Source organism: Nipponia nippon, unplaced genomic scaffold (genome assembly GCF_047370975.1).
Source record: "Nipponia nippon isolate SJK-2023a ecotype South Korea unplaced genomic scaffold, ASM4737097v1 scaffold_8, whole genome shotgun sequence".
Lineage (NCBI taxonomy): Eukaryota > Metazoa > Chordata > Aves > Pelecaniformes > Threskiornithidae > Nipponia > Nipponia nippon.
Genome location: NW_028262402.1, coordinates 26,858,017 through 26,871,878, shown reverse-complemented (window position 1 = coordinate 26,871,878; position 13,862 = coordinate 26,858,017). Strand labels below are relative to the sequence as shown.

Here is a 13,862-nt window from a genome sequence, read left to right as displayed (position 1 = left end):
CTGAACCAGCCCCAGCCCCACAGACCCTCCTTGCCTCCCCTAAGCCCCTCTGCTTTGGCAACCTGTCTCCGGGACCCCAGAGAGGACGTAGTGCCCGGACGAGGCCTGATGGGTGCTGAGCGGAGGGGATCACCCTTGCACCCGTGGCTAGGCGAGAAAGAGAGGAGGAAACCTGCCAAAGCGAGGCAAGTGCTGCCTGTGACCCCCCACGGAAGGAAGCAGGGGAGCCCAGAGGGCTGGCCAGCAGCGCTGGGCTGTGGGGAGAGCCTGTGGGACTTTGTCCTGCCGCCTCCCAGGGAGGCACGAGGTGTTTGTTACCCAGTGAACCCTCTTGCCCTATGCGCCTGGAGACGTCTGCCACGGCCAGAGTGACCTGACGGGGCCCTGGGAAGACAGGGCCGACGCCTCGGTGACTGGCGTGAAACACCGATGCCAAGCACAAGAGGAGAGCCGAGGGGATGGAGTGGGCAGTGGCGCTGCGCTAACCCCTGCTGTCACCGAGGGATGGGCTGAGACGTCCCCAGAGACAGGCCGTGATGTCACCTAGCGATGCACTGTGACATCGCCGAGCGATGGATTGTGACCAGGCGTCCCTCACTGCTTATATTCGGGCGCCGAGCCTCACCCAGCCGGCTCGTGCCCACACTCCAGCTGAGCAGTTTGCGAGGTTTGGAGTGCTGAGCGAGGCCTTTGGTGCTGGTGTCGTTCTCGGGGAGTTGTTTCTTGCAGCTCTCAGTGCCCGACCCCAGAGCCGTCGGAGGATTTTCCCGGGCCCTGCCAGCTTCAGGCAGGTGGGGCAGCCAGCAGTCGCGTGCGCAGCAGCAGAGGTGAGCTGGGCGCGGAAACCTCACCCTGGGGAGCTGGGAGGGCTTCCTGCTGGAGGGACCTGGGCATTTCTTCCACCCCTCCCCAGGCCAGCCAGCGACTGTGGCCTCTCTTCCTTTTCTAGCGTGACACCCGCTGCTGCAGCGCCGGTGAGCGGGAGCGGCTCGACATCCCCAGCTCCCCCCAGCCCACCGCAGCCCATGGAGAGCATGGCCACGGAGCTGGAGGACCGCTGCCCCATCTGCCTGGGCAGCTGGGAGGAGGCCAGCTTTGTGATGCCATGCCTCCACCGGTTCTGCTACCCGTGCATCTTGCGGTGGGCTGAGAGCAAGCCCGAGTGCCCCCTCTGCAAGAGGAGGATCGTCTCCATCTTGCACTCGGTGCGAGCAGACGACGACTACAAGGAGCACGTCATCACGCCATCCGTGACACCACCAGTCGTCGTCCGCCAGGCGGGACGAGCTCCCAGGCACCCAGCTGCCCACAACCTCCATCACCCTGCAGCACCCCGGCAGTGGGCTGCAGAAGGGGTGCCCAGGCGTCCCGTGGGTGTCTTCCAGCCCCCCAACTGGCTGAACCTTTTCCAGAACAACCTCACGCTCTTCCAGACCCTGCAGCACTGGGTCCATCAGGAGCAGGAGGAGCTCTTTGGCAACAGGGTGGTGGAGGCAGCCACGGTGGAGGACACCACCACGGGCATCCCGACCAACCAGGGGATGGATGCAGAGCTGAGGGTCTCCCTCCAAGACAGCACAGCGACGCTCGTGCAACAGCGTGCACGTGTCGCTGTGCAACGGCGCAGCAGAGAGGCCCACCGTCTGCCGCGCTGGCGGGACGCCCGTGCTGCCGGGGGGCGGGAGGGCAGCTCCGCGGGTGCCCCCAGCCCCGCTGCCTCCCGAGGACACGCTCTCGCCCCCGGCCCAGCCCCCTCCAGCAGCCCTGCGAGATCCAGCGCGGACGAGCTCCCCGGCACCTCATCCGCTGCTGTTGGTGAGGGTCCCAGCAGCCACCCCTCTGCTCCCATCGCCATCCCAGCGGAGCAAGGAGAGCCCCAGCAGGAGCCAGGGGAGGCTCTGCCCGGGCCCTCCGCTTCCAGCCGGGGCAGAGAACGCCCCCCTGGGGGGCCACGGCGACCCCCGAAGAGGAGGACCGGCAGCTCCGAGGCCTCTCCTGCCAACAAGAGGCCCAGGCCACGTCGCTGACCCTACAGGGCTCCCCAAGCCAGCCTCGCGGGATGGCCAAACCAGGAATGGGCCACCAGCTGGGGCCTCCAGCTCCAGACCTGCATCTCTGCAGCCAGTCCCGGGGCAGATGTTTCCAGCTGGGGAGGTCTCCAGGGCCAGCCCCTGCCCCACCGCTCATCACCCCACGCCTGGCGGCCTCCTCCTCGCCGCACCCTCTGCCCCCGCCTGCCGCGGCTCTGCTCTCCTCCCAGCCTGCGCTGCCCCGTGCAGCCTCCCTGTGGTGCCGCCCAAATCCCCCCTCCTGCGTGCAGTCACAACTTGGTGCTGCTCTCTGCATCAACCTAGGGTCGTACCCTGCCAAGCCAGGAGCCCCAAGGAGTTCAGCAAGGGAAGCACAAAGTCTTGCACCTGGGGAGGGACAACGGCAGGCACCAGCACATGCGGCGGGCTGCCCGGCTGGAAAGCAGCCCGGGAACGGTGACGCCGTGCTGCTGCCCTCGAGCACAGCCTTTCCTCCCGCTCTTCCACAGCCAGCCTTGGCACTGGCATTTCTTCTGCTCCGCTTGGAAAGGACCCATCTTTGGCAGATGGATGCCAAGCGGCTGAGGACACGGCTTTGTCTGGTTTGGAGAAAAGGCGGCTGAGGGGCGACCTCATCGCGCTCTACAGCTTCTTGAGGAGGGCAAGTGGAGAGGGAGGTGCTGAGCTCTTCTCCCTGGCACCCAGCGACAGGACGCGAGAGTTCAAAGCTGCACCAGGGGAGGTTCCGACTTGCTAGTGGGAAACCTTTCTTTACCGAGAGGGTGGTCAGACACTGCAGCCGGCGTCCTAGAGAGGTGGGCGATGCCCCGTGCCTGTCAGTGCCTTGAAAGGAGGCATTTGCACCATGCAAGGCTTTAGCTTTTGGTCAGCCCTGGAGCGACCAGGCACTTGGACTAGACCGTCGCTTTACGTCCCTGCCAACTGGAATTGTTCTGTTCTGTTCTATTCTGTTCTGTGAATTAAAGCCATGAAAACCGATTTACAAAAGAGTTTCTTTAATTTAGTTATCACCAAGAATTTAATTTATATTGACATCTGAATTTCTGTCCGCCATTGTGAGGTCCACTTACTTTGCTGGGCTCAGGATCTTAAGTCCTCCTGTTGCAAACACTTACAGGTATGAATACCAAGGAAGGTGTTTGTACCCTCCACTGTTAGACATATGCTTTAGGGACTCTGAAATGCCCTGCAGAGACACTTCTTTCTTAGATGCAATTGTGAAAGAATGCTCTAAACTAATGTCCTCTGAAGCTACACTTCTGAAATAGGCTCCGAATATTTCCCATTATAGTCAATAGGTCTATTCATATAAGTTAAATGCCATGGTCGTCATGTTGCTACTGATCAAGATACCCTATGTGAAACACAGCCAATATGAGCATGGAGAAAAACTTATCATGGGAGCTCGAGGTCCAGAACAAACCTGTTATTCACTTCTGATGTATTCTTTCCGATTATCTCATAAAATGTGAATTTTTACCTAGGAGGCAATGTCCAAGAGATGATATGCTAAACATTATTACAAGTAAGTAGTATTAAAATACTCATAAGCACTATTAGTAAGTATCATGAAAATTTTAAAAGTAAAATATTATTCAAATATTCAGTTCCATAACTGGTGTTGGCTAGATAACTGCAAGCTCACCATTTATTCTGTGCTCACATAGGAAGCAATGTCGTCATATTGTCTCCTTGCGTCTAGTAAAAATGGGTTCATAAAGCATTCCAGTGGCACTCATCACAGTGAGATTTCGACAGTTTCCTCCTGAGGTTACAAACAAGCCAACATGGGCACTGAATTACCAGAGCCAGCAAATTGCAAAGCATATGGGCCTCTTGCGGGGTTACTTCCTGCATATTCCAGTGGTGCATCTCAGTAAAAGACCCTCAAATTCCCATTTTGGGTTTAAATTGGGATCACACAGAAGGAAGCTCCCTTCCTTCTTTTTACTGCCTCTGATCACTGATTTGCTGCCAGCCAACAGGTAGGGACAGGGTTGTGAACAGGTCAGGAACAAGGTCCAAGCAGTGAGGACTTTGGAAAGCAGCTCACTTTTAGGTAAATTTCTTATAACTAGTCGTCTCTTAAATTGAGTCCTGTTTCAAAATGAAGGCAAACTAGGAGTATTTTGTTGACTGTATAATTTAACATTCAAGCAAAGAGAACCTTTTACTTGGTATTCCAAGGTAACACTAATTTTTTTACCTCCCACCAGACAGCTCGCCAGCACTTTTGATGGACATCAAAAGCAAAGTTCGACACTCATTCCTGCAACTTAGTCAGAAAGTATAAGGAGACCAAGGGCACATGGACTCAGGAAAGTGCTCCAATACTGTCAGTGCTTATTACCCAGCCTGTCCTAGGTTTCCATCACTGGCTCAGTTAAGCAGCCCTACCAGAAGGTTTTTGCATAGATGAATAATGATGGGCTCATCTGCAGATGGATTCCTAGAATACCAGCACAGAATGGGTTGACATTAAATGTATCAAAACAAACAAACATCTGAATTGTCACCCAACTGAATGCTGCAAAGGAAGATCAGAAGTCAGTTGTTTCCTTTTATCCGTTCTTTGGTGGAACTAACGATGAACTGAGTTTTGCTTTAATACCAGCCGGCTGTGTCACATACAGTCTAACCTGATTAAATGCAATTGCTTTGGGTCTTGATTTGATTATTTCATCTCCAGAATTATTTCTGTGACTGAAGGAAATTTCATATTTTATTCGGTTAAAGTTAATAAAAGATGTACAACTACATAAAAGTTTTAATATTTTGCAAATTAAAAATTTGAATGTTGATAAACCATAACACTTTAATCTTTAAATACTCCAGTATTTATTACTGTTTTATTCCATTGAATGTCAGCATTTAATGTGTCACTAGTTATTTTAATTTTCTTCTGTAAAACAAAGTACTTCAGATGATTTAAAATACTAAGAATGATTTTATCTTGAGTCCTTTTATTACAGAAGTCTTCTACTCACCTTTTCCGAGACAGCCCCTTCTGCAAAACAAAACAGAACCACTCAGATCTCATCACTCTGGAGTGGTCAGTACAACGAGCAATTCTGACATCAGAGATAACTTATCTCACATTCTCTGTAAACATCTGTAAACAGTATTTACAGGCCACAGTGGAACAAGAAATATGGTGTGCTGTTTAACAGTGTAGAGCTTAAAAAATTTTACTACAAAAATCAAGTAACCTGGCTGGCACCATTTTGGTAGTGATATTCACGTGTCTGAGGCCACCTTGACACTTAGTTGTCTATTCAGTGTTTTTGAGAGTTGTGTTGCACACTGGTCAGTCTTTGAGTAGAAGTGGACACAATAAGAACAGTAGAAGCTGCAGTGTGTGAAAATTCAGCCCTCTAGCTTTAGGTGTCATGGCATCTCTAGTAAGACCCAAAAGCAGGTTTTGGGAAGAGTATTAGTTATGTTACTACTGCATGCCCCACTGATGAATTTAAAACTTGGTTCACTGGCAGAGCTCGCCTTGTAGATGTACTACAACAGCCTGTGAATTTACTCTAGTCAAACCAGTTTTTAACTGTGAGCCAGTTTTAGATGCTAAAACCAGACCAGGACACAATTACTGCCAGCTACACCTAAGCATAAGCTCCTCCATACACGTGAGCAGGTTCCAGCTGGTTCCGTACCTGGTATCAATAATGCAAAATCAAGAACTTTAATGGTAACATAAATGGGTGCATTTGAACAACCAGATAATTGTACTGTAAGTTTAATTTCATTGTCTTTTTTCTTAGCTGGGGCTGGGAGTTTGTGGCCAGACAGCAAAGCATGGGAACAGGCAAGAGCTGCCCCAGGAGGGATTCAGCCCCTTTGGCTACAGCACCAAGAGCTATTCCTGAGCATCAGGTGTGGCTAAAAGAGGGACAGCAACAAGTGCAGCGCAATTGCTCCCAGTCCATGGAATTTGCCTAGCCAGATGACACTTGTCGAGCTCCTCAGCCTCTCTCACACTCCTATACCAACAGGCAAAGGGTCAAGCATCATTTTTGCTATTTTATGTCTCAGTTTAGATACTTAAGTCACCAAGGAAGACTTGACAGCAACTGCCAATCAGCCATTAACAACAGCAAGTCTGGGCCTCTTTCTCCACTATACTGAAAGCAGTAGAGCTGCAACACTGAAACAGCTCTTGGAAAAAAATAACAAAAGGAAAATCTGGAACACCAATTCTCAGCACCAGTGTGAAGGTCCTTTGGCTCACCCATTCCTCTCTGCCCTCCTGAAAGAAACAACAAGAGTAAAGAGATGCTACAGCACCACAGTACAATGGTGGTGTGGCATTTAACCAGAGGGCCTTACAGGACTCTGGTTTTGAGTCCTATTACAGAGGCCATGAGAAAAGTTTAGATTCCCTCACTCTTTTGTGCCAGTCATCTGTACAGAGACAGAGAAGACACTTCCACCCTTCTTTCTTGTGCCCAGCTGCCTGCCTAGCATGTAGCCCCACACACACTGTATACTGTTTCCACAGGGCTTTTGGTCAGCCCTGGAGCGATCAGGCACTTGGACTAGACCGTCGCTTTACGTCCCTGCCAACTGCAACGATTCTGTTCTCTCCTAAACAAATGTTTGTGAAAGCTTCTGATCCAAATGAAACCAGAAAGTCAAAACCTTCTGGAATCTATTGCTCCTTCGGAATCCTTTGCTCCATTTCCCACTGGCAACGCTTGCTCTTCCAGCACTTCAGCGAGCACCCCTTCACGGGCTTGTGACAGTTGTGCTCTGGGCTGTGGCCACTCCGGTCTTGAAGACTTCCAGGCGCAGGGATCCCACAACCGCTCCGGGCAACCCACTCCAGCGCTTCATGATCCTCACAGGGATTTTGGTTTTTCTTACCTCCAGCCTGACCCCCTCTACCTCCAGGAGATGCCACGGTCTCTCACCCTCCCACCAGGCAGTGCTGGGAAGAGCCTGTCCCCATCCCCTTGATGCCTTCCCCACAGGCACCAGGGTGTGCCGTGAGGTGCCCCGACGGCTTCTCTGCTCTGTGCTGAACCAGCCCCAGCCCCACAGACCCTCCTTGCCTCCCCTAAGCCCCTCTGCTTTGGCAACCTGTCTCCGGGACCCCAGAGAGGACGTAGTGCCCGGACGAGGCCTGATGGGTGCTGAGCGGAGGGGATCACCCTTGCACCCGTGGCTAGGCGAGAAAGAGAGGAGGAAACCTGCCAAAGCGAGGCAAGTGCTGCCTGTGACCCCCACGGAAGGAAGCAGGGGAGCCCAGAGGGCTGGCCAGCAGCGCTGGGCTGTGGGGAGAGCCTGTGGGACTTTGTCCTGCCGCCTCCCAGGGAGGCACGAGGTGTTTGTTACCCAGTGAACCCTCTTGCCCTATGCGCCTGGAGACGTCTGCCACGGCCAGAGTGACCTGACGGGGCCCTGGGAAGACAGGGCCGACGCCTCGGTGACTGGCGTGAAACACCGATGCCAAGCACAAGAGGAGAGCCGAGGGGATGGAGTGGGCAGTGGCGCTGCGCTAACCCCTGTTGTCACCGAGGGATGGGCTGAGACGTCCCCAGAGACAGGCCGTGATGTCACCTAGCGATGCACTGTGACATCGCCGAGCGATGGATTGTGACCAGGCGTCCCTCACTGCTTATATTCGGGCGCCGAGCCTCACCCAGCCGGCTCGTGCCCACACTCCAGCTGAGCAGTTTGCGAGGTTTGGAGTGCTGAGCGAGGCCTTTGGTGCTGGTGTCGTTCTCGGGGAGCTGTTTCTTGCAGCTCTCAGTGCCCGACCCCAGAGCCGTCGGAGGATTTTCCCGGGCCCTGCCAGCTTCAGGCAGGTGGGGCAGCCAGCAGTCGCGTGCGCAGCAGCAGAGGTGAGCTGGGCGCGGAAACCTCACCCTGGGGAGCTGGGAGGGCTTCCTGCTGGAGGGACCTGGGCATTTCTTCCACCCCTCCCCAGGCCAGCCAGCGACTGTGGCCTCTCTTCCTTTTCTAGCGTGACACCCGCTGCTGCAGCGCCGGTGAGCGGGAGCGGCTTGACATCCCCAGCTCCCCCAGCCCACCGCAGCCCATGGAGAGCATGGCCACGGAGCTGGAGGACCGCTGCCCCATCTGCCTGGGCAGCTGGGAGGAGGCCAGCTTTGTGATGCCATGCCTCCACCGGTTCTGCTACCCGTGCATCCTGCGGTGGGCTGAGAGCAAGCCCGAGTGCCCCCTCTGCAAGAGGAGGATCGTCTCCATCTTGCACTCGGTGCGAGCAGACGACGACTACAAGGAGCACGTCATCACGCCATCCGTGACACCACCAGTCGTCGTCCGCCAGGCGGGACGAGCTCCCAGGCACCCAGCTGCCCACAACCTCCATCACCCTGCAGCACCCCGGCGGTGGGCTGCAGAAGGGGTGCCCAGGCGTCCCGTGGGTGTCTTCCAGCCCCCCAACTGGCTGAACCTTTTCCAAAACAACCTCACGCTCTTCCAGACCCTGCAGCACTGGGTCCATCAGGAGCAGGAGGAGCTCTTTGGCAACAGGGTGGTGGAGGCAGCCACGGTGGAGGACACCACCACGGGCATCCCAACCAACCAGGGGATGGATGCAGAGCTGAGGGTCTCCCTCCAAGACAGCACAGCGACGCTCGTGCAACAGCGTGCACGTGTCGCTGTGCAACGGCGCAGCAGAGAGGCCCACCGTCTGCTGCGCTGGCGGGACGCCCGTGCTGCCGGGGGGCGGGAGGGCAGCTCCGCGGGTGCCCCCAGCCCCGCTGCCTCCCAAGGACACGCTCTCGCCCCCGGCCCAGCCCCCTCCAGCAGCCCTGCGAGATCCAGCGCGGACGAGCTCCCCGGCACCTCATCCGCTGCTGTTGGTGAGGGTCCCGGCAGCCACCCCTCTGCTCCCATCGCCATCCCAGCGGAGCAAGGAGAGCCCCAGCAGGAGCCAGGGGAGGCTCTGCCCGGGCCCTCCGCTTCCAGCCGGGGCAGAGAACGCCCCCCTGGGGGGCCACGGCGACCCCCGAAGAGGAGGACCGGCAGCTCCGAGGCCTCTCCTGCCAACAAGAGGCCCAGGCCACGTCGCTGACCCTACAGGGCTCCCCAAGCCTGCCTCGCGGGATGGCCAAACCAGGAATGGGCCACCAGCTGGGGCCTCCAGCTCCAGACCTGCATCTCTGCAGCCAGTCCCGGGGCAGATGTTTCCAGCTGGGGAGGTCTCCAGGGCCAGCCCCTGCCCCACCGCTCATCACCCCACGCCTGGCGGCCTCCTCCTCGCCGCACCCTCTGCCCCCGCCTGCCGCGGCTCTGCTCTCCTCCCAGCCTGCGCTGCCCCGTGCAGCCTCCCTGTGGTGCCGCCCAAATCCCCCTCCTGCGTGCAGTCACAACTTGGTGCTGCTCTCTGCATCAACCTAGGGTCGTACCCTGCCAAGCCAGGAGCCCCAAGGAGTTCAGCAAGGGAAGCACAAAGTCTTGCACCTGGGGAGGGACAACGGCAGGCACCAGCACATGCGGCGGGCTGCCCGGCTGGAAAGCAGCCCGGGAACGGTGACGCCGTGCTGCTGCCCTCGAGCACAGCCTTTCCTCCCGCTCTTCCACAGCCAGCCTTGGCACTGGCATTTCTTCTGCTCCGCTTGGAAAGGACCCATCTTTGGCAGATGGATGCCAAGCGGCTGAGGACACGGCTTTGTCTGGTTTGGAGAAAAGGCGGCTGAGGGGCGACCTCATCGCGCTCTACAGCTTCCTGAGGAGGGCAAGTGGAGAGGGAGGTGCTGAGCTCTTCTCCCTGGCACCCAGCGACAGGACGCGAGAGTTCAAAGCTGCACCAGGGGAGGTTCCGACTTGCTAGTGGGAAACCTTTCTTTACCGAGAGGGTGGTCAGACACTGCAGCCGGCGTCCTAGAGAGGTGGGCGATGCCCCGTGCCTGTCAGTGCCTTGAAAGGAGGCATTTGCACCATGCAAGGCTTTAGCTTTTGGTCAGCCCTGGAGCGACCAGGCACTTGGACTAGACCGTCGCTTTACGTCCCTGCCAACTGGAATTGTTCTGTTCTGTTCTATTCTGTTCTGTGAATTAAAGCCATGAAAACCGATTTACAAAAGAGTTTCTTTAATTTAGTTATCACCAAGAATTTAATTTATATTGACATCTGAATTTCTGTCCGCCATTGTGAGGTCCACTTACTTTGCTGGGCTCAGGATCTTAAGTCCTCCTGTTGCAAACACTTACAGGTATGAATACCAAGGAAGGTGTTTGTACCCTCCACTGTTAGACATATGCTTTAGGGACTCTGAAATGCCCTGCAGAGACACTTCTTTCTTAGATGCAATTGTGAAAGAATGCTCTAAACTAATGTCCTCTGAAGCTACACTTCTGAAATAGGCTCCGAATATTTCCCATTATAGTCAATAGGTCTATTCATATAAGTTAAATGCCATGGTCGTCATGTTGCTACTGATCAAGATACCCTATGTGAAACACAGCCAATATGAGCATGGAGAAAAACTTATCATGGGAGCTCGAGGTCCAGAACAAACCTGTTATTCACTTCTGATGTATTCTTTCCGATTATCTCATAAAATGTGAATTTTTACCTAGGAGGCAATGTCCAAGAGATGATATGCTAAACATTATTACAAGTAAGTAGTATTAAAATACTCATAAGCACTATTAGTAAGTATCATGAAAATTTTAAAAGTAAAATATTATTCAAATATTCAGTTCCATAACTGGTGTTGGCTAGATAACTGCAAGCTCACCATTTATTCTGTGCTCACATAGGAAGCAATGTCGTCATATTGTCTCCTTGCGTCTAGTAAAAATGGGTTCATAAAGCATTCCAGTGGCACTCATCACAGTGAGATTTCGACAGTTTCCTCCTGAGGTTACAAACAAGCCAACATGGGCACTGAATTACCAGAGCCAGCAAATTGCAAAGCATATGGGCCTCTTGCGGGGTTACTTCCTGCATATTCCAGTGGTGCATCTCAGTAAAAGACCCTCAAATTCCCATTTTGGGTTTAAATTGGGATCACACAGAAGGAAGCTCCCTTCCTTCTTTTTACTGCCTCTGATCACTGATTTGCTGCCAGCCAACAGGTAGGGACAGGGTTGTGAACAGGTCAGGAACAAGGTCCAAGCAGTGAGGACTTTGGAAAGCAGCTCACTTTTAGGTAAATTTCTTATAACTAGTCGTCTCTTAAATTGAGTCCTGTTTCAAAATGAAGGCAAACTAGGAGTATTTTGTTGACTGTATAATTTAACATTCAAGCAAAGAGAACCTTTTACTTGGTATTCCAAGGTAACACTAATTTTTTTACCTCCCACCAGACAGCTCGCCAGCACTTTTGATGGACATCAAAAGCAAAGTTCGACACTCATTCCTGCAACTTAGTCAGAAAGTATAAGGAGACCAAGGGCACATGGACTCAGGAAAGTGCTCCAATACTGTCAGTGCTTATTACCCAGCCTGTCCTAGGTTTCCATCACTGGCTCAGTTAAGCAGCCCTACCAGAAGGTTTTTGCATAGATGAATAATGATGGGCTCATCTGCAGATGGATTCCTAGAATACCAGCACAGAATGGGTTGACATTAAATGTATCAAAACAAACAAACATCTGAATTGTCACCCAACTGAATGCTGCAAAGGAAGATCAGAAGTCAGTTGTTTCCTTTTATCCGTTCTTTGGTGGAACTAACGATGAACTGAGTTTTGCTTTAATACCAGCCGGCTGTGTCACATACAGTCTAACCTGATTAAATGCAATTGCTTTGGGTCTTGATTTGATTATTTCATCTCCAGAATTATTTCTGTGACTGAAGGAAATTTCATATTTTATTCGGTTAAAGTTAATAAAAGATGTACAACTACATAAAAGTTTTAATATTTTGCAAATTAAAAATTTGAATGTTGATAAACCATAACACTTTAATCTTTAAATACTCCAGTATTTATTACTGTTTTATTCCATTGAATGTCAGCATTTAATGTGTCACTAGTTATTTTAATTTTCTTCTGTAAAACAAAGTACTTCAGATGATTTAAAATACTAAGAATGATTTTATCTTGAGTCCTTTTATTACAGAAGTCTTCTACTCACCTTTTCCGAGACAGCCCCTTCTGCAAAACAAAACAGAACCACTCAGATCTCATCACTCTGGAGTGGTCAGTACAACGAGCAATTCTGACATCAGAGATAACTTATCTCACATTCTCTGTAAACATCTGTAAACAGTATTTACAGGCCACAGTGGAACAAGAAATATGGTGTGCTGTTTAACAGTGTAGAGCTTAAAAAATTTTACTACAAAAATCAAGTAACCTGGCTGGCACCATTTTGGTAGTGATATTCACGTGTCTGAGGCCACCTTGACACTTAGTTGTCTATTCAGTGTTTTTGAGAGTTGTGTTGCACACTGGTCAGTCTTTGAGTAGAAGTGGACACAATAAGAACAGTAGAAGCTGCAGTGTGTGAAAATTCAGCCCTCTAGCTTTAGGTGTCATGGCATCTCTAGTAAGACCCAAAAGCAGGTTTTGGGAAGAGTATTAGTTATGTTACTACTGCATGCCCCACTGATGAATTTAAAACTTGGTTCACTGGCAGAGCTCGCCTTGTAGATGTACTACAACAGCCTGTGAATTTACTCTAGTCAAACCAGTTTTTAACTGTGAGCCAGTTTTAGATGCTAAAACCAGACCAGGACACAATTACTGCCAGCTACACCTAAGCATAAGCTCCTCCATACACGTGAGCAGGTTCCAGCTGGTTCCGTACCTGGTATCAATAATGCAAAATCAAGAACTTTAATGGTAACATAAATGGGTGCATTTGAACAACCAGATAATTGTACTGTAAGTTTAATTTCATTGTCTTTTTTCTTAGCTGGGGCTGGGAGTTTGTGGCCAGACAGCAAAGCATGGGAACAGGCAAGAGCTGCCCCAGGAGGGATTCAGCCCCTTTGGCTACAGCACCAAGAGCTATTCCTGAGCATCAGGTGTGGCTAAAAGAGGGACAGCAACAAGTGCAGCGCAATTGCTCCCAGTCCATGGAATTTGCCTAGCCAGATGACACTTGTCGAGCTCCTCAGCCTCTCTCACACTCCTATACCAACAGGCAAAGGGTCAAGCATCATTTTTGCTATTTTATGTCTCAGTTTAGATACTTAAGTCACCAAGGAAGACTTGACAGCAACTGCCAATCAGCCATTAACAACAGCAAGTCTGGGCCTCTTTCTCCACTATACTGAAAGCAGTAGAGCTGCAACACTGAAACAGCTCTTGGAAAAAAATAACAAAAGGAAAATCTGGAACACCAATTCTCAGCACCAGTGTGAAGGTCCTTTGGCTCACCCATTCCTCTCTGCCCTCCTGAAAGAAACAACAAGAGTAAAGAGATGCTACAGCACCACAGTACAATGGTGGTGTGGCATTTAACCAGAGGGCCTTACAGGACTCTGGTTTTGAGTCCTATTACAGAGGCCATGAGAAAAGTTTAGATTCCCTCACTCTTTTGTGCCAGTCATCTGTACAGAGACAGAGAAGACACTTCCACCCTTCTTTCTTGTGCCCAGCTGCCTGCCTAGCATGTAGCCCCACACACACTGTATACTGTTTCCACAGGGCTTTTGGTCAGCCCTGGAGCGATCAGGCACTTGGACTAGACCGTCGCTTTACGTCCCTGCCAACTGCAACGATTCTATTCTCTCCTAAACAAATGTTTGTGAAAGCTTCTGATCCAAATGAAACCAGAAAGTCAAAACCTTCTGGAATCTATTGCTCCTTCGGAATCCTTTGCTCCATTTCCCACTGGCAACGCTTGCTCTTCCAGCACTTCAGCGAGCACCCCTTCA

General features: G+C 52.0%; 2 protein-coding genes across 2 annotated transcripts; both read left to right on the top strand.

Annotated features, from left to right (window-relative positions):
* Positions 1-958: 958 nt before the first annotated feature.
* On the top strand, positions 959-2,027 carry LOC148050537 (uncharacterized). The gene has a single exon (XM_087741413.1). It carries the CDS (start codon positions 1,026-1,028, stop codon positions 2,025-2,027), a length of 1,002 nt encoding a protein of 333 aa, XP_087597539.1. The 5' UTR covers positions 959-1,025.
* A 6,007-nt stretch (positions 2,028-8,034) lies between these two features.
* LOC148050536 (uncharacterized) lies at positions 8,035-9,102 on the top strand. Its single transcript, XM_087741415.1, has one exon. It carries the CDS (start codon positions 8,101-8,103, stop codon positions 9,100-9,102), a length of 1,002 nt encoding a protein of 333 aa, XP_087597541.1. The 5' UTR covers positions 8,035-8,100.
* Positions 9,103-13,862: the final 4,760 nt, after the last annotated feature.

Bases quoted from the DNA above. Each gene is read 5' to 3' on its own strand.
- LOC148050537 (XM_087741413.1), top strand. From the start codon at position 1,026: ATGGAGAGCATGGCCACGGAGCTGGAGGACCGCTGCCCCATCTGCCTG.
- LOC148050536 (XM_087741415.1), top strand. From the start codon at position 8,101: ATGGAGAGCATGGCCACGGAGCTGGAGGACCGCTGCCCCATCTGCCTG.